The sequence below is a fragment of the Saccostrea echinata genome, unplaced genomic scaffold (genome assembly GCF_033153115.1).
Source record: "Saccostrea echinata isolate AGI-Se365-2 ecotype Australia unplaced genomic scaffold, CSIRO_AGI_Sech_v1 ptg000030l, whole genome shotgun sequence".
In the NCBI taxonomy this organism is placed as follows: domain Eukaryota; kingdom Metazoa; phylum Mollusca; class Bivalvia; order Ostreida; family Ostreidae; genus Saccostrea; species Saccostrea echinata.
In genome coordinates this window covers 22016486-22041442 of record NW_026889779.1, presented here as the reverse complement: position 1 = coordinate 22041442, position 24957 = coordinate 22016486, and the positions used below count along the sequence as shown (strand labels likewise).

At 32.6% G+C, this 24957-nt stretch overlaps 2 protein-coding genes across 4 annotated transcripts; both read left to right on the top strand.

Annotated features, from left to right (window-relative positions):
- Positions 1-5765: 5765 nt before the first annotated feature.
- LOC133196541 (uncharacterized) lies at positions 5766-11189 on the top strand. Of its 2 annotated transcripts, none has more exons than XM_061332416.1 (4): positions 5766-5928; positions 6203-6259; positions 8888-9088; positions 10792-11189. In XM_061332416.1, the coding sequence occupies exons 1-4, from the start codon at positions 5841-5843 to the stop codon at positions 11040-11042; spliced, it is 597 nt and encodes a 198-aa protein (XP_061188400.1). In that variant the 5' UTR covers positions 5766-5840; the 3' UTR covers positions 11043-11189. The 2 variants fall into 2 exon arrangements, with proteins under 2 accessions (XP_061188400.1, XP_061188399.1); XM_061332415.1 differs by having other exon boundaries at positions 6203-6355.
- A 432-nt stretch (positions 11190-11621) lies between these two features.
- On the top strand, positions 11622-23238 carry LOC133196540 (WAP four-disulfide core domain protein 1-like). 2 transcript variants are annotated; one of them, XM_061332413.1, is made up of 7 exons: positions 11622-12180; positions 16929-17142; positions 17416-17457; positions 18641-18682; positions 22555-22698; positions 22837-22948; positions 23106-23238. In XM_061332413.1, the coding sequence occupies exons 1-7, from the start codon at positions 12043-12045 to the stop codon at positions 23149-23151; spliced, it is 738 nt and encodes a 245-aa protein (XP_061188397.1). In that variant the 5' UTR covers positions 11622-12042; the 3' UTR covers positions 23152-23238. The 2 variants fall into 2 exon arrangements, with proteins under 2 accessions (XP_061188397.1, XP_061188396.1); XM_061332412.1 differs by having other exon boundaries at positions 11641-12180; positions 22834-22948.
- The last annotated feature ends 1719 nt before the right edge of the window (positions 23239-24957 follow it).

Genomic DNA, 24957 nt, shown 5'->3' with positions numbered 1-24957 from the left:
GATTTCACCACCTTCACATAGGCTGATGTGGACGCTGGATCAATCAGGCTGTATTTACAGAATACACAAACACACAAAATTCACCATCGCCACGTAGGCTGATGTAGGTGCTGGACCAAGCAAGCTGTCCTTACGGAATATGCGAACACCCATAATCCACCACCGCGACATAGGCTTTTGTGGAAGCTGGACGAAGCAGGCAGTCTTCAGCTACAATGACATAACAAAAAGCAGCAGTATTTGTTCTAAAAACAAGAGGAGGGTGGGTGGGTAAAATTTAAAACATTGCCACAATTTAACTCCCAAAAATTTTCCAAGACCTTACCGTTTAATCGATTCTTTGAGAAAGGAGGTAGAAGAGAACTTACTATTAGACTATATACGAATGGACCTCAATTATCCGGAATGATAGCTTGTGACTAAGGGTGAAAATCTATATTTATCCGAATGTACGTAACTTATACGGAATAGATAAATATTACTAGGGTTACTGAAATAAACTCACTTATCCGAGACCAGGCTCGTGTAAGTGGTATTATTGCAGATTCCCTATTAATCAAACAAACAACAGATATTATTTTGCTTGTTTAATTTGGCGCTTCTGGCCGCGGTGATCAATTTGCTGGGGCTACCACAGGGCTGCCCCACAATCAACAATCAATACAACAAATGTGACGACCCAAATCGGGCGGATCATGCACTGGGTAGGTCACAAGTGCATGAACGTCACCAATTCAATTATCAATCAAGTTCAATCAATCAATCAATCAAATTCAATCAATCAATCAATTCAATATCAATCAAGTCAACTGCTTGTCAATTACAAGCCAATGCACAAATTCAAATCCTGAATTTCAATTTACATGTGCAATAGGATAAACAATGGAATGAGCGTAAGAATATGTGTTGCACTCCTCCAGTTGCGTTGAGGTGCGACGGAATACGCCACTTGCAAGGGCCATGAATACTCGTGTCTACCACGAGTAAACATGGAACTGCAACCGCCACCAATGGGGGTGCCAAGAACCATGGTGACGGCGGCAGTACCTCAACGCAAATGGTCACCGTCGACCAGGGCCTGCTCATTCACCAATACAAGTTATAAAACAAGTGACTTATTAGTCAATTTACTATTCAATGCATTAAAACAAAATATGAATTTAAATCGCCAACAGTCATTCACCTATTCCGTTATAATTATTTTAACAAATGTGTTGAAATGCAATTATGGACTTTTCAGTATAAAACAACTCCCCGTTTAATCTAAAATTGTGGATCCTTACCTGCACTGTATTTCCCGTCCCGATGGTTTCTTTAATCGTCTTACTTACCTACTAGGCTGTTACTCCTGTTACGCATTTTTATGGCTTTTATAAAAAATTTAAACTATCCTTGCAAGTATTGGTTATAGGTGTACTAAAAAGTTTGGAGTGTATCAGACCTAGGGCTGGGACGATATATCGAGATATCGATAATATCGATTCAATGTGAGGATGATACGCATATCGATACGTATGAAGAAATATCGACATATTTCCCAAAAAATTCTGACTAATGTTTTTCTTTGTTAACTTAACATTTTGGGTTTAATATGTAAAATAAATATGCTTAATATAAATAGGAATATGAAATACATAATAATTAAGACCAAAATAATTAAGTTTTACAACAGATATACAACTTCTTTGAATAAATTATTCTTATTTGTGAAGAAATATCTTGTTCATTTCAATATAAAAAAAGAATTTATAACCAATTAAACATATCGTGATACATATCGTATCGTGGCTCAAATATCGGGATACGTATCGATATAGAAAAAGTTGGATCGTCCCAGCCCTAATCAGACCCATATTGAACAAAATCGAGAAATTTACGTCACCTCTCAACTTTTAGAATACTTTTAAAACTATATGATATCCTTAACCCCCCCCCCCCTTTCTCATTTCCCCAGCTGCATAAATCGAATTCCCTCTTCGCAATTTATCAAACAACTATAATCCATAGCAAAATTCAAAAAAATAAATCATTGGAATGAAAGAAAGTAAAAATATGTGAGCCTTGTAACAACTACTTAATGGATGCATAAACATGTGCATTTTATAGCCAGCGTTTCAAAGCTAAAATAACCTCCCCCGTTGCATCTTGATAGCAAATGTGCTTTAGCGGTTGCTCCCTCATTGTAGTGAATGGGATTTAAATTTTGTATTCTACAAATAATAAAACATATCGGCATGATATACAGTATCCAATACTGACTCAACCTGCTCTCAGTTTCCCTGAAAAATGATAAACGCCTTATATGACTACATTCTAACCGTTAACTTTTTTTTTTAATTTAATTACCAATAACTACCAAGGCTTATTAATTTAATCATCACCTAATAAGTGTTTTAAAGTACGACTAATTTTAGCCTTATATAACCTCATGCCATAACGGTACTTTAACCTATTTTAAACAAAAGAAAGAATACTTTATATCGCTATTACTTAACGTAATGAAACTCTTTTGCGTTGAAGGTAGGATACGTTGATTAATAGCTGAGGACAATGTGCTATAGCTATTGACTACACTATGAGATTGATCACTGCAGATTTAGAAAGAAGCCCTGATGAAATACCTTGCTAAATGTTCGGCGCACCACGCTGCTGAAATTAAAATGCTAGCTCTCTTGTGTAAATTTTTGTGGATATTTCCCTGTAAGTAGACTATTCTAATAATAAGTTTAATCATTTCTTTCTGATAAACGTTATTTTGGGAATCTAAAAACTCCGAATACTTTGACTTGCTTTCTGATGTGCAACCATCGGCATTACATTGTACATTCGGCATACTTATTGTTCGTATCATTCCATTGTCGCTAGCGTAAACAATATATGTAAACAATATGTTATGTCCCGAAAATGAAGGGAGATTTATAACTTTCTTGACTTTATCGCAAAACAGAGGCATTAAGTTATATAATTCGAGGTAATTGCGAAACTAAATGTTCTGAGTATTCAAAAAAATGTCTACGAGGGAGTAGTTTGATCTCTGGGAAATTTAGGTATAAGCGTGGACCATTGTGTATTACACACAATTATACATGTATTTGGTAATAATTAAACAGAATGATAAAATTAGTCTCAAGGCTTAAATCCCCATTAGACACTGACATAGGTGCGTAATAAAATAAACAAGCACCATAAAATATCCGAGAAAACAAAATCTTGAGTATGTTGCAATTCTTTGTCCACGGGTATGTGCGCTGGACAAAACTGGTTTACTTGATAAGGCATACTTCTGGACATATCTTGGATATCCCTTACCAGATTAGCTTAAAATTGAATATCGTAGTGTACCTTAAATAAATGGATCAATATTGTTTTGACAACACATTATTAACTCCTTGGTTTTGACCTTTCTTATATACTAGAAAATTCAATATACTAGTTGATATTCAATATTGCAATTTCACATCAACCTATTAAATCTTTAGATAATTGTTGATTCATATATACGGTAATTTATATTTAAATGATTATTCGACAAGCTTTGTTTCCCCGTCTCGTCGCACGCGTTACCAGACTATCCATTCAAATAAAGCGTGATAAGCAACATACAGAGCAAGTGGTGGGTGCTGCTTATCCGAGTGAGACTCCTGACCAATCACTTTGTTAACCTGCCTATCACAGTGCTCTAATAGCTTAACTAAATATCAGAACTCAATCGATCCGAAGGAGATGAGGAACCAATTTGATTTTGACCATCTACTTAAAAAATTACCAGTTTACTTGAAATATGCCCCCCCCCCCCACACACACACACACAAAGACCGCTTAACCAAATTATACTTTCCCTCATAATGTAATCTAATAGTTGCAATTAATTGTAGCTGGATTAGGATAAATATATCATTTGCCAATGCCACTTTTATATCTAGTTGTAGCACAACTGCAACATTTCCTACTTATTTCTTTTTTGCAAATCTTTAATTACTGTTCTAATGAATTACTGGGGAAGTGATAAGGTCATGCTTTGATGGAAAGGAATCTTGTTCCCACTGCAGCTGTTGACTCACTGATAAAGCTGTCTTAAAAAAAATAAAAATGTTGACCTGTTTTTGGTAATGTAGCTGAAAATAATTAATCATGGTAACATATATCTGTAATCACTATCACTTAAGGTTTTTTATTGTACTTACTGCCTTTTGTACCAATATCATTTGCTCCTTGCTTGTGCCCGAACCCTGCAAATTTGCATACCTATTCTAAAGCATATGAAGAATACATTTCCACAGCTTTGCTATGGTTTGACTGCTCACTGTGAGACAAATGCTTGCAAAATTAATAAGAAATGTTTTCATCCTATTTCAATAAACTGTGATTTTGCTTTCATTAGTTGGATTTTTATACAGTAATTGACCATGTGGACCACATGAGTTCCCATATATTGTGTAACATAATATACAAATTAACTCCCCTCCCATTATGTAATAGGAAAATCAGTTCATACAATATCACCTATAAAACCTTAGACCTTTTTGTTTTCTTGGTAACATGTTCTATGTAAATGCCAGGATAACATGAAAAAAAAAAATTAAAAAATTGGAAAAGAAAACAAACAGTACTCTTCCATACTTTTTCAAAAGACCAATAAACAAATGAAACGTTACAAGTCTGCAAATAGAGCATAACACTACTACAACTTAATAAATCTCCTCTCAGTACATACAGTACTTTGATTACTTCAAAAAGTGAAAGTGCACAAATCCTCTTGAATGCTTTCTCCGGATTTAACGACGATTACATTTTGTAAAATGCGAATCAATAAACCTCCTTCAAGCACGATAAATCTATGTAGAAAACAAACTAAAATCCGTCTAATAAGCCCGGCTTCTTAGAATATTCCGTGTTTTATGAAATTAACCCCCCCCCCCGTTATAGCTATGATGAACTCGAAGTTTAACATTTCGCTCCTAAAAATAATACTCAAGTTAAACAATCCTTTGACCCCCAAACTGATCTTAATGTTTATTTATTCCTTTTATCTGTAACTCACACATTACAATATCGCGTAAAATCAATTCAGTTTACGAAAAAGTCCAATCAGGCCAAATCCAAAGTCAAACTTCGCCATTGATACGTCTAATTTGCTTTGAAACTACAAACCTCAATAGTTATACTAAAAATCAAACTTATTTGATTTAAAAAATTTAAAACATTGCCACAATTTAACTCCCAAAAATTTTCCAAGACCTAAGCGTTTAATCGATTCTTTGAGAAAGGAGGTAGAAGAGAACTTACTATTAGACTATATACGAATGGACCTCAATTATCCGGAATGATAGCTTGTGACTAAGGGTGAAAATCTATATTTATCCGAATGTACGTAACTTATACGGAATAGATAAATATTACTAGGGTTACTGAAATAAACTCACTTATCCGAGACCAGGCTCGTATAAGTGGTAATATATATATATATATATATATATATATATATATATATATATATATATATATATATATATATATATATATATATATATATATATATATATATATATAAAGCTATGTCGATTTTTGAAAGGAATTGTTAGCTCTTTCCATTTTTTTAGTCCTTCTTAAGAAACATAATTATTCATTTAACTTTAAAACCCGGTTTGTTAATGTAAAGTCTGTTGAAATGTTTAAATACCAAATACCATCTAACCATGTCAATATGTGTGTTCAAATAGAACCAGCCACCCATGAAGCACTGTGTGCATTACACTTCTGGTATTCCAAACTAATACAGGCGGAGTAATTATAGTGGAAATGTGAACGATAGACAGACTTTCTACATAAACAAGTACAATATGTTATCAAAGACAGGAAGTATACAAATTTTAGAAATGCTACTAGTCCTTTTCTTGTGTTGTGGAACATTGATACCCCAAAGTTTGGGTAAGTAAGGATACTTAAATAAAATTGACGGGAATACATTAGTCATACGTGCATCTTCACCTTTTGAGAACACTTTATTTGTAACAAATGAAACACTTTATGCTCAAGGTATTCTAAGTGTGAAGTAACCCATTAATCTCGTTACACCCAGGAAGAAAAAATACTGAAATTTACTTCCTGGTCGAAATTAATCAAAGATGCTTTAAAGCATGCTAACTACAAAAAATTAAATATTAAAATGAGATTCTGAATATAATTTATCATTGATTCACAGCTTCTACAACGCAGGATATCAGATCTTCTACTGACAACAGTACAGAACAAACAAACGGTATGACAAACACCTCAGAATCAACAGTCACTGCAAAGCTTATTACTAACACCTCAGAATCAACAGTCACGGCAGCAATGGCAACAACCACAGCAGGTGCGACTACTACATAAAACAGTAGTGTGCAGAAGAAATGTCATTTTCTTATAAACATGAAAATTTCAGTTTCAAGCACTAATCCAAGAATTAATTTCTACTTTCGTTTTAATTTCATCAAGCAAATAAGATTAAGGTGCCGAATGGGGTTTCTATTGCCCAATATTTTGCGCATTGTATGAAATAATCTAATAGAATTTAACAAAATTAAGAAATCAGAGGTAAAAAAAAAATGCATTTCTAAGGAAATGATTTTTTTACGAATTTATAACGGATAGGTAAATTCACATCATTTTGGAGAGTTTGTGATGACAAACTGAAGTGATTCAAGAGGGGTCACAGAAAGTGCTATAAAAGAAAAAGTACAAGTACTCGACATAAATATGTTGCATGTTAACATAAATAAGTCATAATCATCTTGAATGTTAAAATATAAGTCGCATGTTGACATAAATAAGTCGCGTGTTAACAGAAATATAATAAGTCGCATGTCTACATAATTATGTTGCATGTTAACATAAGTAAGTCGCATGTTGAAATAAATATCTTGCATGTAAACATAATTATCTTGCATGTTAACATGAATAAGTCGCATATCAACAAAACTATGTTTACCAACATTAGAATTAGTTTCTCAAAAAAAAAAGATTAGTAACCTTCAAATCAACATCATTACCGGTAGTATGCATGTAGACATTATTATCTTGCATGTTGATATACTTTTCTCGCATGCATGTTAACGTAATTTATCTAGCATGTAGAGGGCAGAAATATGCTATCATATTTTTGTTCTTAAGAAGAAGATTTTTACAGATTTCTTCCAGTAAAATTTTGATCTTCTATTGTGGCCCCGCCCTACCCCAGGGATCACGATTTGATTAAGCTTGAATCTACACTACATGGGGATGCTTCCATATAAATATGAATAATTATGATTTAATATTTAAAAGAATTTTTCCTATAAATTCCTATGTAAAACCTTGATTGTTCATTTTGGCACCGCACAATACCTGGGGACATGATTTGAACAAATTTAAATCTACACTACCTGAGAATGTTTCCATATTCCATATAAATATGACTTATCATGGTTTTGCAGTTCTTGAGAAGGAGATTTTTAAAGATTTTTTTTCTGTGTACTCCTATGTAAAAATTACCATCTGTGGCCCCGCACTACACATGGGGGGGGGGGGGGTCCATGATATGAATAAATCTGAATCTACAGTATGTAATGAAGTTTTCATGCAAGTTTCATCTTTTTTTTCCCAGTGGTTATTAAGAAGATTTTAAAAAGATCCCACTAAATTTAAACTTCTTAATTATCCCACTTGAAAGAGGATGTGGCCCTTCATTTGAAAAAAAAAATCCCTTCACCAAGAATGCTTTGTGACAAGTTAGGTTAAAAATGGCCTTGTGGTTCTTGAGAAGAAGTCGAAAAATATGAAAAGTTTACATATGTCATAAGACACACAACAGACGAAACACGACAGACGGATGTCGAACAGCCTTCCATCAGAAAAACTTACTTGAGCCTTCGGCTCAGGTGAGCTTAAAGGAGAAATGACCAAAGTAACCATTCTACATGTGTAAAGATACAATTTTTTACGTAAAGGTTTTACCTTGAGACAGTTAAAAATAATTTACTTTAAAAACTTTATATTTCAGTTTGATGATCAATAAGTCAGCTACATGTTTTTATAAAGCTTGATGTTCTATTTAAAATTCTTAAAGGTGCTTAGACACAGATTTGAAGTCAATATTTTTTTCAAATTTTCTGTATAATATCACGACTTATATATTTCAATAGCATTTCACACGAAAATATAATTAAAAACTTATTTTATCTGGAAATTATTGGAACTACGAATTTCTGGACGCGTTTGATTAACACATTCTTGCACTTTCACAAATTTTATCTTTATCCTTAATATTTAAGAAAAGGAGCTATTTTTTTGTGTATTAATGAAAAACATTACATCTATAATCCAGAAAATTCAGAGTAGAAATGTGCGAAAGCAAACCCCCCTCACTAATATCGTCAGCCCGTGCTCAGTGTTGTGTACAGAGTTTAACAAATTAAACACACCCGTGAAACATAAACTGTTTTTGTAAACAGGGCACGAGCTCTGTTATTGTTAATGTTTACGATTCACCGGGTGTGTTCAATTGTTAAAGTCTGCACACACCACTGAGCACGGACTGACAATACTGTGAGTGGATTTTGCTTTCGAACATTTCTACTCTGAATTTTTCTGGATTATAGTTTTAATATTTTTCATTAATACACAACAAAATTGCCACTTTTTTTAAGTATTAAGAATAGAATTAAAATTTGTGAAAGTGCAAGGATGTGTCAATCAAACGCGTCCATAAATTTGAAGTTTCAATAACTTCGAGATGAAATAAGATTTTTATTATATTTTAGTATGAAATGCTATAGCAACATATAAGTCATGAAATTATGCAGAAAATTTGAGAAAATGTTAACTTCAAATCTGTGTCCAAGCACCTTTAACATTTTTTTATGTAAAGTGAACGATTTGTGGTGCTATAGCTGTTCGGACACTAAGCGTGGTGCTGACTGTCAAGCAAACATTAAAACTATGGCCGGAGAGGCAGGAGAAGTACAGAGAAAGACAACACAGGACGGACGAAATACAAGGAAGTATGTAAAGAACTGCGGGGGATACTACAATTTCACCTATTGTTTGATTGAAACAATAGAAAATAGAGGTAACAGATTTTTCATAAGAGTAAGCAAATTGCTCCCTCTACTGTCAGTCGTTTATTTGAAATGTATGGTGGCATATTTCTGCCCCTTGCGTGCAAGTTATTTTTCTATCAAATATGTCGACTTGCAAGATAAGTATGTTGACATGCAAGATAGTTATGTCAACATGCAACATAACTATGTTGACATGCAAGAAAATTGCAATCAAATAAAAATTATAAAAAAATCTTCAGAAATCTCATATATCGCCCACAGGTGACATCCAACACGCTAGATGCTACTTATTTATGTAAACATGCATTTTATTTATGTTGACATGCAACCTATTTATGTCGACATGTAACTTATTTATGTTGACATGCAACTTATTTATGTCGACATGCAACTTGGTCATGTTGACATGCGAGATAAATATGTTGACATGCAGCATATTTATATCGACATGCAACTTATTTATGTTAACATGCATTTTTCAGATACAGTTCTGCTATGACCTTAACCTTAGACCTTGAAAGATAGTTCAAGGTCACTGCACACCCATTAAAAGAGACCTTGGACAGATCGACGGACGGACATACTAATTACTATAGGTCTCCCGCAGAGAGGGGCCCTAAAAACGTTTTATAATCTACGGTCACGTTTCTGAATCGCCAGGACATTTTATCTAAGGAAATTCAATTTATACTTTGTTGTCCACCTCATATTATACAAAATAATTTAAACTGCAACATTTGCTTGAATAAATTTTCGGTCATTAAAATCAACTTCAATTTTACTGACCAAAAAAAAAAAAAGAAGAAAAAAAACACAACCGTGCCTCATTGCATGTGTCTTGGGTGGTAACGAACCTGCACGCTCGTACAAAAGTTCAAATTGTGTATCACATATTTCATTTTGCATTTAGATTTAATCATTGAATTCAAAATCTTATCATTTTGAAAATCGATCATATTTAAAAAATTATATATCCAAAATGAAATCAAAATCGATCATATTCACTGTAAACTTTTTCGCCATTCCTGGGTCTTCAGACATTTACATCCATTTGAGATTTCATTTTTGGATATTTACTTTTTTAAAAATTTTATATATATCCGCCACTCAACATAACTAAATTGCATGTCAACATAAATAAGTTGTATGTTGACATAAACAAATTGCATGTTGACATAACTAAGTTGCATACTGACATAAATAAGTTGCATGTTGACATAAATAAGTAGCATGTTAACATACCTAAGTTGCATGTTGACATAAATAACCTGCATGCAAACATATTTATTTCGCTTGTCAACATAAATAACTTGCATGTCGACATACATAAGTAGTATCTAGCATATTGTAAGTGACAATATTTGAGATTTTTTAAAGATTTTTTAAATTCTTATTTGATTGGAATTTTCTTGCATGTCAGCATAGTCATGTTGCATGTTGACATAACTATCTTGCATGTCAACATATTTATCTTGCTTGTCGACATATTTGACAGAAAAATAACTTGCACACATGGGGCAGAAATATACCACCATACAAATGCAATATTTTATTAAAAAAAAATATATTTTCTATTAGACGTATTCAGCCATAAATATATCAATGGTACATTTTCAGGAAAAGAGTTTGTTCTTTTTTATTTGCGGAATAATCGAAAAAATTAAAATAAAACAATGTGTCCTCTATCAAACAATGAACCTTACATTTTTAGGAGAAGTACATTCCTATATCCGAGATTGTTCTGATGGTGTCTCCTTCTCCTACAGCCTCGCTAAGCTGACTAACGTCCATCCCGACAACCAGACGACATGTGGCTACACAGGACAGGGATACGTCATATGTGTACGTCTGTGTCGGTCAGACTTTTGTAACGGACCACGTCCTCTCTCAGCGGCGAATACAGACAAAAATAGGAATGGACTGTTATTTATTTTATTTATGGCATATTATTTGGTCTTCTAAAAATGACTTGATTTTGAAATGCTGAGCATTATAAAAAGAAAAACATTTATTTGATCCAAACTCGGCATAAACGAAAATTTGGGGATCTTATGGTGCAGCATAAGGAATTTCTGTTGATAATTGTACTTATTAAAAAGTCTAAATTTATTTTGTATTCTTAGCTCTGTATTGTTCTACTGAAATTTTAGATGGGCAACATATTTTATATCTTAATTTGCATTATGTAACAAGGTATCAATCCCTATTAATTTTTGTCTTTTTTGCATCAATCAAGTAAATTTTAATAAAGAAATATTTTATGCATAATTGGTGTTTATTTGATCCCAACTAAGCAAAACGGAGCTGCCATGAACTTGTGCAGGATAAGATAACATAATTTGGTTTTTTTAACGTAAAAAAAATCGTGCTGGAGGTATGATCCGCATGTTTGAATAAAGCAGATCTGAAGTCAGTGACTAAATCAGACCATGAAAACAACAATACAGAATATTTTTGAAAAGTTGAACAAAGGATTATCTTTGCAAATTTAATTCACGTGTCCTTGAAAGATAGCCGGCTGTTAAAATTAAATTCAATTTCAGTTCAGAATTACAGATACCGAAATCACCTTTGTTGTAGCACACATGTAGGATCGCGATGTTTGTTTAGGTTAGCGTTTACCTTTGGAATACATTGCTTTTCAATTATCATTTGCCGGCTTGATGAATTTGTTTTTAAAACTGTCTGATAACCAGATCCAAACACGCGCTACAGACGTTTCCGATCAAAACTATCATAATTATATTAGCGTCAAAATAATAAATGCCACGTGCTTTTTCCCGCCGAGAGAACCACCGGCAGAAGAATTCAGTGACCGTTCTGTGAAATTGGACAATTTTACACCTTTGTTCCGTGAAATTGCAGATGTGCTGTAGATATAATTGCCTCTATCTGTAACCAACAGGGAGCAAAGGTTGAAGTAAAATTCTTACCGATGTAAGAATTCTAAGGAATTTTCTGGATGAGGAAAATGTTTACTTTTAAACAATTTAACTTGATCTGTATAGTGATTTGGAATTGTTTGACCTTTTCTTCTGCTAAAAGTGTCGAAGATGTTTTGATACCAAGAGAGAAAACACGATGGTTGTCAGATGAATTAGTGAGTATAGATTTGATTGTGATAGACAGTTGGTAAAATAATATTAAGAAAACCACAACTAATTACAAAGTCTTCATATATATAAGAAAGATGCTATGATTTTTTGTACAGTGATAATGCTTATAAAAAGATAAAAATATGTATATATTAATATCCCTAAAAAAATCTAAATTTGCCGTATTTTAAAAATAAGTACTTTTTAATAACAAGATATAAAGCCATTCTATTGAATGATAAGTACATAAACGACTATATATGTGTATATATATATATATATATATATCCAAAAAATGAAAAGAAATATCACAGTGTCCGGTAATTAATATGAAAATTAAAAATAACAAGGCAACAATGTTAGTAAAACGTATTACTAATAGTATAACGTTTTACTAACATTGTTGCCTTGTTATTTTTAATTTTCATATATATATATATATATATATATATATATATATATATATATATATATATATATATATATATATATATATATATATATATATATATAATCTTTATAAATATCTCAAAAGGCTAAGAAACCAGAGTTACTGTGAGCACTGAGCTAATGATACCCCGCCTCCCATATAATTATAATGGCAAAGCTCATATTTTGCTATGGGAGACCCAAAATGAGGGCTCGATCAAAAAGTAAAGTTGGAGGTGCACAGTAGCCCTTTGTGACTAAGATTCTACGAAAGTATCATTAAATTTTATATAGTGGTATAGGAGGAGATGGGTACCCCTCAATATTATAGAAAGAATGGCAGTGTCTATGTTTTGCTATTGGAAACCTGAAATATGTGTCTGAGCAAAAAGTAAAATAGGAGGTCCACAATACTTTGCAACAAAGATTCTGTGAAAATATCATTAAATTAAGAGGAGTTGCGGATAAAAGATGGGTAGCCCAAAGTGTAACGGACGGACGAACGGACATCACCATACACTCCCCGCTTTTCATGTGGGGGTTATAAAAATACGGAGAAAAAACCTTATCAGTAAAGCAGACAATATAGGCTGTAATGCGCTTTACTCTCTCTCCAGAGAAAGTGGTAAAGCTTTGAAATCCACTCCACGGCATGCTTCTTGAGCTTTAACAATATAGATAACAGCAAGATCAAAGAAAGGTTTTCCTCAGACAAAATGTTTAAAACATCGCTGTGTGGCAGTTATGTTCCACTTTTAGCAAAAGCAATTTCTTGTGTTTAGTAAGCTTTTTTTCATTTTATAATTAACTCTATGTTCTAATTGAAGGCAATGCAAGAACAATGCCTATCAGACGAATTGTCTAGTCTTGTGGATAAGATTTGTAGTTTCGCTTTCAGTGTAAACGATATTTCAAGAATCTCTCTTATCATTTCTCTAAATCGTGAACACTATCTTTCTCACTTCTGAAGACAAACTGCAGGCTGCGGTCTCGGTTACCATTCCTGGGCTGTCGAAGCAGGTGCGATAGCAAAGAAATACGTACATATCTTCTTATTTTCTTTGGTTGAAACACACGAATTGATGCTGAGATATACAGTATTCAAATGATATGCAAAAATAACATTCTGCAACGGCAAAACGTCAAAGTTCGTGTAGCTTGTAAATCTTTTTGACTACTGATAATGTAGTTTGACGTTAAATATTACCATTAAGTTATGTTTCAAGACACTACGCAGTATACTGAATTCTATTTTAAAGAATTTGCTGAAATTTTATAAATTAGGGAAATGGGGTTTATCTAAGATAATGGAGTGAAAAGATTTCTAACAAAGCACTGGGCTCGTTTAGGCACCTAATCCCACCTCTGAAATTTCCAGGGGTTCTTGTTTTATGCCCTGTTCACAAATATATCCTAGAATACCCATAAATCGTTCCCTTACGACATTCAACGTCATAGTAACGGCGAGCGCGTGCAAATTGATACACAAACTTCAGTGCGAGCTATAGAACGGAAATGCTGATTAAATGTTAAAATTCATTTTTTCATATCACTCTTGACAAGATTTTAGAGCTCTTCTACAAAATCAAACTTTTACACTTAAAAATGTCACTCATACCCTAGATTCGTCCTTCAGATATAAAAACGGACGAAAGCGATTGGTCCATTTGTTTTTCGTGCTTTGTGATAAAAAAAGGTGGAAAATCATTAAAATAAAAATTGTAAATAAAGTTCCTCTGTGGAAAAGGTTTTTTTTTTTTTTTTTTTTAAAATATTCTTATCAATTTAAGAACATTCAATTGCTTTAGCTATTACCGACTCCGTTTTCTTTTTAAGAAACAAGAATGTGCTTTCAGATTTACATTGTCAACGATGTCATTACAATACATGCTCATCAAATTACCTGATATGTGAATTATACAATGTTACATGTATATTTCAGATTTTCCCAAATTCATTGGCCTTACTGGCAAAAACCGATAGAAAATCAATATATTCGAACAGTGCAAGTCTGACCGACACAATCTGGAAAAATCAGAAAACTTTAATTTAATGGTTGGGGTTACGAGGTAGACTTGAAATTGATCTCCTAATTATATGTAAAATGTTCACGTTACAGGAAAAAAACTTTTTAACTACTGTGTAGTAGATGAGAAATTAATTAAAGAGTGGCAGTAAAGATCTTGTTTTACTAGATTAGCAATATGTCGTGAATTTCATACCCCAGTAGACGATCGCTGGATTAGTTATGCTTCAATGCACATGGCACCTGTGAAACTGGTAAAAATTGTGACAAAAATACACCTTCTTTGGTCGACTAAATAAAACTACTGTTTGATAAAATAAATTTTTGGTATATAAAAATGAAATATTCTCTTCTTAATTACTTGACTACTTTTCGACTTTTTTGCGAAGGGGGGGGGGGGTATTAATCAGAACTGGCGACTGCTAGGTTAAAAGTAGATCTATTTAAACAATGTGATCATCATTGCTTGGGTATGTTGAAAGATTGATTTTTTTAAGGGTGGAGGGGGGGGGGGTATGATAAATTCTTACGTACGATAAATATTGATTTTATTTATTTGTCATTTTAATAACATATTCCTGGAGAAAAAAATCTCGATTATATACAACTTATAAAAAACAAAAACAAAGAACCTCCCCCCCCCCCCCCCAAACACACAAAAACACACACACACACACACAGATGAAAGAAAAAAGAAAAACACCAGCATGATGTAAAATGTTTTAATTTGTAAGACCAACAGAAATTCTATTGTTGGAAGCATTCACAGTTATTAGTCAAAGTTACTGATAAAATCTTTGATTTTTGGAGACTCTATCATTTGCAGTGATGACTTAGATTTTTTTTCTGAAATAATTTGTAATACCGCATAGTACGTCAACCAAACACGGGTAACGTCAATTTCTAGGTGGAAAGTGTATAAGATCCTTATGATTTGGGAGCATTAAATTTTTGTTTTCAAATTCTTATATTAAAAGCCCATGCACGTAATTCAATACTTTGACAGGTATAAAATAATAAAATGAAGGTAAATTTGATCTGGAAGTGATTTTTGGGAACGTAACTGCCGTGTACACTTTCAATAAAAAATGGACCTAAGGAAAAACAGATAGTTTAAGGATTTTTATTTTTCTTTAATTTACTACGAGTTTAAACTGCATATTCTAAAAGATAATTGCTATCACATTTGCATCCTTGTGTTTACCAGTCAAAACAATTAAAAGTGACGTCATCGATACATAGTTCGAAACGTGCGGGCTGCGTCAAGTTTGAGGACGATTTTAGGGTACGGACGAATTTAGGGTATATGACGATATATTGTTTGAAAAAAAAATTGAGATCGATCACTGTTCATTATATTCAAATTTTTCAATTGAATGATAGTAACTCAACAATCTCCGATTTCTTCGCTTATTAGACATAAATATCTTAATAATAACTGTTTGGGATATTTATGGCATGTAAATTCCAGATTTACAGTTATAATTTCCCTTGATTCTTCTTCCAAATTCCTTAATTTACATATGCAACATGAATCTAAAATAAAAATCCCATATCTTTTTCCCAGGCAGGCGAAATGAAAGATGTATACATTGTATATAAACCCAGTTTCTATTTCTCGACTCATTTTCTCGTGTATTTATATCCATCATTAGCATGAGCACTTACCAAGATAAATAGATCGCTGGATGATGGATGGGCAACACACTTGCCAGAAAAGTGATCATTAAAAATATGTTACCAATTAACGAATTGGTTGCTACCTTTCTATGTATTGAATTATGTTACCCTTTTTTAAACTAAATACATTTTTTAAAGATTTTGAACGTGTATTCACTTACTATTTACATTTCCCCATAGAAAGATGTTTTATTTTTTGAAAAAAAAAAAAGACAAGACCTCCACCCTTCGTTTACTTTTTTGATGTCATTTTTGACTTGATGGTAGTTCCTTGCAATTGAATTAAGTATCACATTATGTGACGAAGTGATATAAGGGCAATAACAGAGCATAAAAAATGAAGATTATTTAAATTCAAACAAGTTTAACCCCCAGTGAAATTGATACAAGACTTTACATTAAGTCTTGAACTGCAATAGACTGAAATTTGAATTAATATCTCAGAAAAGGGGTTATCAATTTTTTACTGGTAGAAAATAGTTATAAAAACCATTTCTATGTGAAATAGTGTAACTTTTGAATTGAAGTCCTCTTGTTATTTGCCGACAAGCCAGACAATGAGACAGAAACATGGGTTAAACAAAGGTAAACACCAGTGTGCTGTCTTCTTTCCTGTAGAATTATGATGATTATGACTATAACAAGGACGAACCTCAGAACCTCGCTTTGAGTGATGACGACAGCGAATGCGGACCAGTACCAGATATAGTGCTGACAGGTTTTTGTAAAAAGAAAACATGCTCAAGTCACACTGACTGCCGGAAGAAAAACCAACGGTGCTGTTTTAATGGATGTGTTAAAACGTGCATGAGACAACCTGATCCACCGCCTTGTACGTACATTCACATTAATTTTATACATGTATGCCATGCAGTTCCTTGGTATGATTATTTTTCTAATGTCAGTTTAAATTTTATATCCATTTTAGGATGCTTGTTTTGATTTTCAAATCTCAGAAATCGTTGTCGCAATTTTTTTTTTTCAAAATTATTTGATGTAAAATAACACAAAGTTCCAGTTGTATACATGTACATAATACCAGCTGTTGTTCGTCATATTCAGAAACAGAATGAAGTGATAATATCTTTAACATAAAATTTTACAGTTATTGACTGGATAAAAGAGCCCAGAAGCAGAATTGTGTCTGGTGAGAGTAAGAGGGTTGCCCCAGGAAAAAAGCAAACTTTTCAATATTTCAGAAACTATTCGACCAAAACTAATAATTTTTTCAGGTTGTTGAAAAATGATATTTTCGATATTTTGACAAAATATTATAGGCTTGTGATGACATGAGTATATAAAAACAACATTTAAAGGGTGTTAAATATCGGTGGTCGGCGCACGGCAATTTTTTGACTTTGAGAAGTAGCATTGTCAATGAAGTTTTCTTTATTACTAGGCTCTACGGACATATAATGTCACAAAATTTACCTCCATAAATACTCTTTCATCTGGTGTACTCGTGTATAAAAATTCATTAATTTGATATCATTAATGACAAATATATGACGTTATATGCCAAAACACTTTTAATTAGATATTGTCAAAAATGGTGAAGTTTGTCGATAATGTGGAGTACCAAATTATTAAGCAGTACTGTGTTGAGTGGGATATGACTCCTATCCATTCGATAAAAGAGATGTTAACGATGGGGAAAACAGAAACATAAATCTTGGACACAGGTTTATCTGTTGTTGAAGAGGTTTGAGGATGGCTTGACTGGTTATAGAAGAGGCGTTTTGTAGACCAACAAAAATAAAAACAAACTGAAAGTCAGGAGCTGGACATCATAGGCCTAAGTGCAGGCCGCCGTTAAACAATACGAACTGTTAGGTTTATGATCGGGACTAAGAAATTGTCTATTTAAAAGAATTCATTCCGCAATCTTTTGGCAACACTAGTATTTGAGATGTATAACTTGGTAAATAAAAGAAAATTAAATACAGTGCCGAATTTCTGCTTAAACGAATTTTCTCAGAAGCACATTTCCAGAACAAATTCACAAACGCCACAAGCTACGTTTAGACGTCGTCAGTGTTGCGCCGCCAACTGATTTGTTAGATTCGTTTACCTGAGAGATAAACGTTATTTACAGAGATATTTCATTGAAATTTTTATGCATTATTCAAAAAATGTTGATTATGATGTTTGTCAATTTTAACTTTATAGTATTAGAGAAACAAAAGATATTGAAAATGTTCGCGTATTTCTGGGACAACCCTCGTATATGTATTTCCTTCCATTCAAAATGAAATAAAAGTAGATTAACTGACGTATTTAAAAAATTTCAAATTATTCTCCATTGAAATTTTATATTCTTATCATTTCAGGTGTATCCTGGCTTATCAATGGGCCCTCCAATAGAAACGAACGTGAGAATGCAAAACTGTTATGACGACTCTTGTATCGAGTTGATCCTTGATAATACGTCTTATTTTTTTTTTTTTAATTATTTATGCACTGTTGGCGAATACTTCCCGTATCTACCCTCAATTATTTTATTTTCAGGAGTTTGAAAAATCTTTGATTTTAATTCATTATATAGTTATACTTAAGGCTATAGAAAAATTACCGTGATTTGTTAAGTGTCTTCTGAAATTTGAGAACTTCATGTGAATATATTGTAGCACAATTTGGGACATCCCATCAGCGAACTTGGAAAATTTTTATAAGCACAACTGAAACAAATACTGTCTGATTTAACGAAAGTTATTAATTTATAATAGTTAAGTTTTTAGTAAACTGAATTACATTTGGGAGAAGAATTTTCATAACAGTTAAGGCACCATACACAACACATGGCCAGTTTTACCCTCTAATTCAAACTAACTTTCTAAGCAAATTTTTGTGCGACTCGCAATCGACACGCTAATTTGTTTTGAGTGCCACATTTGAAAGAAAATCACACATTACTACCAGAGCCCGTAAAATAAGATATTTATTGTTTGAGTCCCAATCACCCAACACTCAGCAGCTGAGATGACAAACACTCATTGTTCATTATTAAGATTGAGTATTTATTTACTATTGATAGATATACTCACACAGCGACAACAAACAATGCATACAATGTTATTTTTAGGTGTACAGAAAGACGAGTTGTGCAACGTTTTTTTTTTCTGATTTGAACTTAAGTGTACTTGTACATAGATGGAATTCTCTATTTTCCACTTTTTTCTCGCAAGAACAGATGATACAAAGAAAAGAAAATGATGCATGGATTGGTATATGTGTTTTGACCTACTTTGGTTTAATAAAAAAGGTGAAGATAACGAACAGTGATTGATCACAAAAAAACCTTCAAGCAATACAAATCTTACACACAGACCCTGTAAATTTCAGGTGGGATCAGGAGCCTAGGAGGAGTAAGCATCCCCTGTCCACCAGTCACACCCGCCGTGAGCTCTATGCATTCGCACTCGTGAAAATATCAAAAAATCCTGTCCCACTCGTGAAATAAATTCCATATTCATCTACAAAACATTGAATTTTCTGTTTATTACATTTTCTTTCCTTTGCCTCTGTCTTTTCTTAACACAGTGTCATAGATAGGCTTGACGTCATAGTTAAGCGGTTGAGACGTCATAGTTTAGCAGTTGTGAGATTGAAAACATTACATAGCATGGATTTTAGCAACATATTTTGGAAGAAAATTGCAGTTTTAGCTCTATCAAGATGTTCAGTTACTATCTCTATCTTATGACAGGTCTGAAATTATTTTTTACTTACTTTGATATCCTTTCACACTGTGAGAGAATATCATTTTGGTATCCTTTCACACTGTGAGAGAATATCACTTTTATTCAATAAATAAATCACAGTATTTCACTGTTGAAAATGTAATAAATTCCAATATTAAAGGGTTGATACAAAAATAATGTCACTAGTGCCATCAATCTCACAACGTCAGGGGTTCTGTGTCAAGTTGACTCGTTTCCGTGGGACCCCTGACAAATTTCATTTGTTTCTTTTTTTGGGCAAGCTTCCCTCATTTAGAAGCACCAATCAAATTGAAGTAGACGAGTTGACACAGAACCCCTGACGTTGTGAGGATGTAGTGCTAGAAAATAAGATAATAGGAAGATTATCAAAATTTTACATACTAATACCTCATTCCAGTTTGTTACCATTAAAAAATCATTAATTTTAGTTTTGCATATAAATATATAAATCACCACGCTTTAAGTTGGTTTATTAAAATTAATTTAACTTTCCAATTTTCATTTCTAAATTCATTATTCGCGTACATCGCCCGATTAAAAAGTAAGTGACTGATCGTGCACAAACTTTTAAAATGTTGAAAAAGACTTTTAAAATGTTGAAAAATATGATGTCTCGACATAAAGTCAAGAAATGACTATTTTATGACTACAAAGAAGGGATGAAAACTTTACAGAGATAAAAAAAAATACATAAAATAACATTTTAAAAAGAAGTCGATTGATTGTATGTTGTTTTAACGTCCTATTCGAGAATTTTTCACTCATAGAGACGTCACCGTATCAAGAAAGTAAGTGGATGATCAGCCTGTGTTTACTCTTGAATCCGATGACACATGAAATCTACATGTACGCACAGCGCAATGAACGCACTTTGGCGATGTTCATAAAAATGCGTGTGGGAGATTTAATAGATTTTTGAAATAACTAAAAATGAGTGCTGACAACTGACGTCATAAAGACGTCAGTCATTCTTATGTCCTGCAGCATATCTGAATGAATTTTTTGGGCTTAAGTGAAAAAGACAGGGATATTGGTACATAAAAGTTTGCTCATGGCGTCTTTGTATTAAGATTATTTCTGATCAATCCTCGAATATGTTCGATAGTCGTTCAATAAATAATTCAATAGGTCATCTAAGAGTAAGAATAGTGCGTTATACATATCCTAATCATTTTCAATCACTCATAGCATTCCCTGTAAGCCTTTACACATGTCTCAAGTCTTTGTACCCATGACCAGAAAGCCTCAGCATATCCATCTTTAGGGATGCCCCAAAGACAGTGATGAATATCACTTTCCATGACATATCTAATAATGTACAATCTTCCTTTGATTGTTTTCATGCATTTTTAGAATAAAAAGATCTCACAATGGCTGAGATCTAGCGAATATAGGGGATGGCAAAGCTCTGTAAACTTTCTTTTCTTCAGAATTTCATTTATTTTTCTGTGCTTATTTGCAGCAGCGTTGCTATGTCAAGAAAATTACCCTGGGGTGGTATTTGGACTTCCTTTGCAGGAAATCTGTTTACGTTTCCTCAGTGCAATTTTAACATAAAAGTTACCATTGATGGTCCTTCCTTTGGGTGTATCTACATGTTTTACTGGACCTCTTGGAAAAAATGAAAACTAATTAAACATGCTTGAAAACCTTATTTCTCTTTACAATAATAAGAACGATAGTTTTTCTTTGATTCCACATTTTATTATTGATCTTCCTTGTAGCTATAAAAAGTGCACCCATGTTTCGTCACCCATCACGCAAATTTAACAAATCTTTTATTTTGTTAAAATATTGTTTTTAAGTAGACCTTTGGCATATTTAATGCGTATTTTTCTGTTAGGCAATTTAAGAAAATAAGGCATATATCTGATAGAAATATTATCATATTCATTTCCGTTGTCAGAATTATAAAATGTTATGACGATGAAATGGTTTATGTTTTATCAACGTCTTTTGGTGTAAATCTGACATTTTCAGTTATCTTGTTGCACATTTCATCGATAATTTTTGGTGTCCCTACAAATTGCAATCGACCAGTTTGACTTTTATATTTTAACTCTCCTTTTTCACTTTTGAATTTCTGAATCAATCTGAAAACTATACAGCGTTAAAGACTATTCTTTCTACATATAAAAATCATATCTTTGATATGAGTTCTTCGGCGATTTATATAAAGAAGCACAGTTTTCACATACGTTCTCATTTTCATCTTCTTGGCAGAGATCATTTTAAACAGTTTTCAGCTCAGTGTAGTGACCATGCATACTTTGAAAGTGAATTTCTTCGCGAGGACAATAGAATAAATTATGGGGGTTTCTGTGATTAGGAGCTTTTTAATTGAACGTTTCAACTGTGAAAAAATAAAATTAAATATATCTACATTTACTTTGATATACTGTTTGTTGCATTATTTATTGAACGACCCTCGTAGATGGATGAAATAAACGGTGAAGGAATTTAAAAGATGCCATGGAAACATTTTTGCATTATGAATATAAAAAAACCACTTTATTTTGAAGTTCAAACCTGTACAACATCACCATTTGGAAAGAATGAGGATCCATTGATGTGTCCCCATGGATACACGTGTCATGTAGTAATAAAGGGTAACAAGAAGAAACGAATCCAGAACAGGGGATACTGTGTTCCGGAAAAAGAAAATGGTAAAAAATCGAAATTCCTCAACACCTGACATTTATCATATGTCCCGGAAACATCGTTCATATTTTCTTTTCTCTGTTCCAATGATCAGCGTACTCTTCTCGTGTTTACTTAAGATTTCGCCTTTGTTTTTTCAGCAGTTGTTCGTAGCCATCGTAAACAGAACAACAGGTCAACAGTCACTGGAGAATGTCCACTGGATAAATACATTTTAGCGGAAGGGGCTTTCATGCTATTCGATGGCAAAAAATGGTATGAAATATTCTTTAGATATTTTTTTCCGCACACGATTTTGTATTTCAAGTATTCTGTTAATTCGTAGCGACTTTTGATTGGCAGTGAAAAATATAAAATATGATACCTGTATGATTTGACTTAAGGTTTCTTTTATTTTTATTTTCTTTTTCAGCTTTTGCAAAAAAGGTTTTCTAGAATGCTTGGAAATGAAAGGATAAAGTGATTTTAAAGTCTGTGGTGGAGGAAATAGATTGTGTTTAATAAAAATAAAGAAAATAAAATACATTGTTCTCATGATACATGTATTACATTTTTGTGGATTGTCTGGCTTTTAACCTCCTTCTTCAAACGTTATAGACTAAATTACCTGAAAACTTTACCAAATTTCCGCTGTAATTGAAATTTGTTCCAAAATAGGAATGTGACCTCTTGTAGGGGAGATAATAGATTAGTGAAATTACTAAAAAAAATCTATTCAAGTAGAAGGGGGCTAATATGATATAAGTTATATAAAAAGCCGTATAAGGTAATACGGTCTACATGCTGGAAATATTAGTTGAAAAGTCTACACAAAGTTTTGAAAAGTTCTGTTCAGACTTCTCGGTGATCTTTTAAGATTTTCATATTTATGCTTAATATGTTGAATATTATATTAAATAGGAATATCTTTAATTAAATAATTGGCTTGAGCATTAAAAAGATAATTTATTTTCATCCGAAATTGTCATTTGACCTTTCCCTTGTTAAATTGAGTTACTAGTTTCCTCAATTAAAATATAAAGTAGAGCCTTTTGAATATGTTTACAACTACATCAAGGATTCATGCATAAAACTTGTATGCAAGTTTCTTCAAATGGTTTAGTGTGAAGATCACCGGTCTGCAAAAAGTGTATATTTATTGCGCACAAAAACGTGCGCACGGTCCGAGCGGTATCCACATAATTAACTTACAACTCTCTTTCCACCCTAACAAAAATTTACTATAGTTAACTATAGTGAAAACTTTGATACTTTGAATACTATGAAACTTTACTCTGGACTTTTTGGGGATTTCAAAGCTTAAAATCTCTTAAATTCGATAACAGTAATGTAAAATTTTAAAATAATATGTGAATATACAAATAATATTTCAATTTAATATAAAAAATGTGCATGTATGAGTTGAAGAACAAAAAATATAACGATCTGAAATCCATAGTAAAAATACTTTGATTTACTATATGAAAAAACTTCGATACTATAGTAAACTATAGTTAACTATAGTAAACTATAGTACTTTTTTGTTAGGGTATGCACGCTTTTTAGTGCACAATATAAAAAATACATGTTTTTTAATGGATGGATCTGTAGATATAGCTAATAGAGGGCCATGCTACAGAAATTTTGGGTAAAGAAATATAAAGGAAAAATCTTAAGATCTTAAGAACAACAAGACTATCATAACAAAATTTGCATGAAAATATAAAATTGTGGAATTTAAAAGCAGCGAAGCAATTTCATATAAAAAAGACAACTTATGAACGATATACCATAAGTTTTTGTCTATAGTTTATCAATTTGTTTTCAAAAAAAAAATCTCAGACATTTCAATATCAACGTATTTGATCTTCTACGTTATGTCGTACAAAGTCCTTTCACTGAGTCCATCGAAGTAAGGGTAAGGTGCTTAGATGTAAATTTCGAACATGTAAAGTTCAACATAAAAATACGAAGAAACCCTTTTTTGTCTTTTTTTCCCTTCCTTTTTTATTTTTAAAACTTTGAAAGGGGTGTGGGGGTATCGGTGCAATCTTAGAAATACCATATTTTCTATAATCAACTTTAGTTTACTATAGGTTACTTTATAACTTTAGTTTACTACAGTACATATTTTTATACTTTGATTTATTATGAAACTATACCCCTGATTTTTTTTTAATTTAGAGATTTCGAGTCCTTGATGTAGTATCTAGATGTATGTAGTATGTAGATTTATCCGTTATTTCCCGACAAGGAGGACACGGCGGGTGTGACCGGTCGGCTGG

What these genes read in the sequence shown, in the direction of transcription:
- LOC133196541 (XM_061332415.1), top strand. Translation starts at nt 5,841, where the DNA reads ATGTTATCAAAGACAGGAAGTATACAAATTTTAGAAATGCTACTAGTC. An exon ending in ATTGATACCCCAAAGTTTGG is followed by an intron (nt 5,929 to 6,202) that starts GTAAGTAAGGAT and finishes ATTGATTCACAG; the next exon opens with CTTCTACAACGCAGGATATC. An exon ending in TGAAACAATAGAAAATAGAG is followed by an intron (nt 9,089 to 10,791) that starts GTAACAGATTTT and finishes TTACATTTTTAG; the next exon opens with GAGAAGTACATTCCTATATC.
- LOC133196540 (XM_061332412.1), top strand. Translation starts at nt 12,043, where the DNA reads ATGAGGAAAATGTTTACTTTTAAACAATTTAACTTGATCTGTATAGTG. An exon ending in ACAACCTGATCCACCGCCTT is followed by an intron (nt 17,143 to 17,415) that starts GTACGTACATTC and finishes AAAATTTTACAG; the next exon opens with TTATTGACTGGATAAAAGAG. An exon ending in TGTTCCGGAAAAAGAAAATG is followed by an intron (nt 22,699 to 22,833) that starts GTAAAAAATCGA and finishes TTGTTTTTTCAG; the next exon opens with CAGTTGTTCGTAGCCATCGT.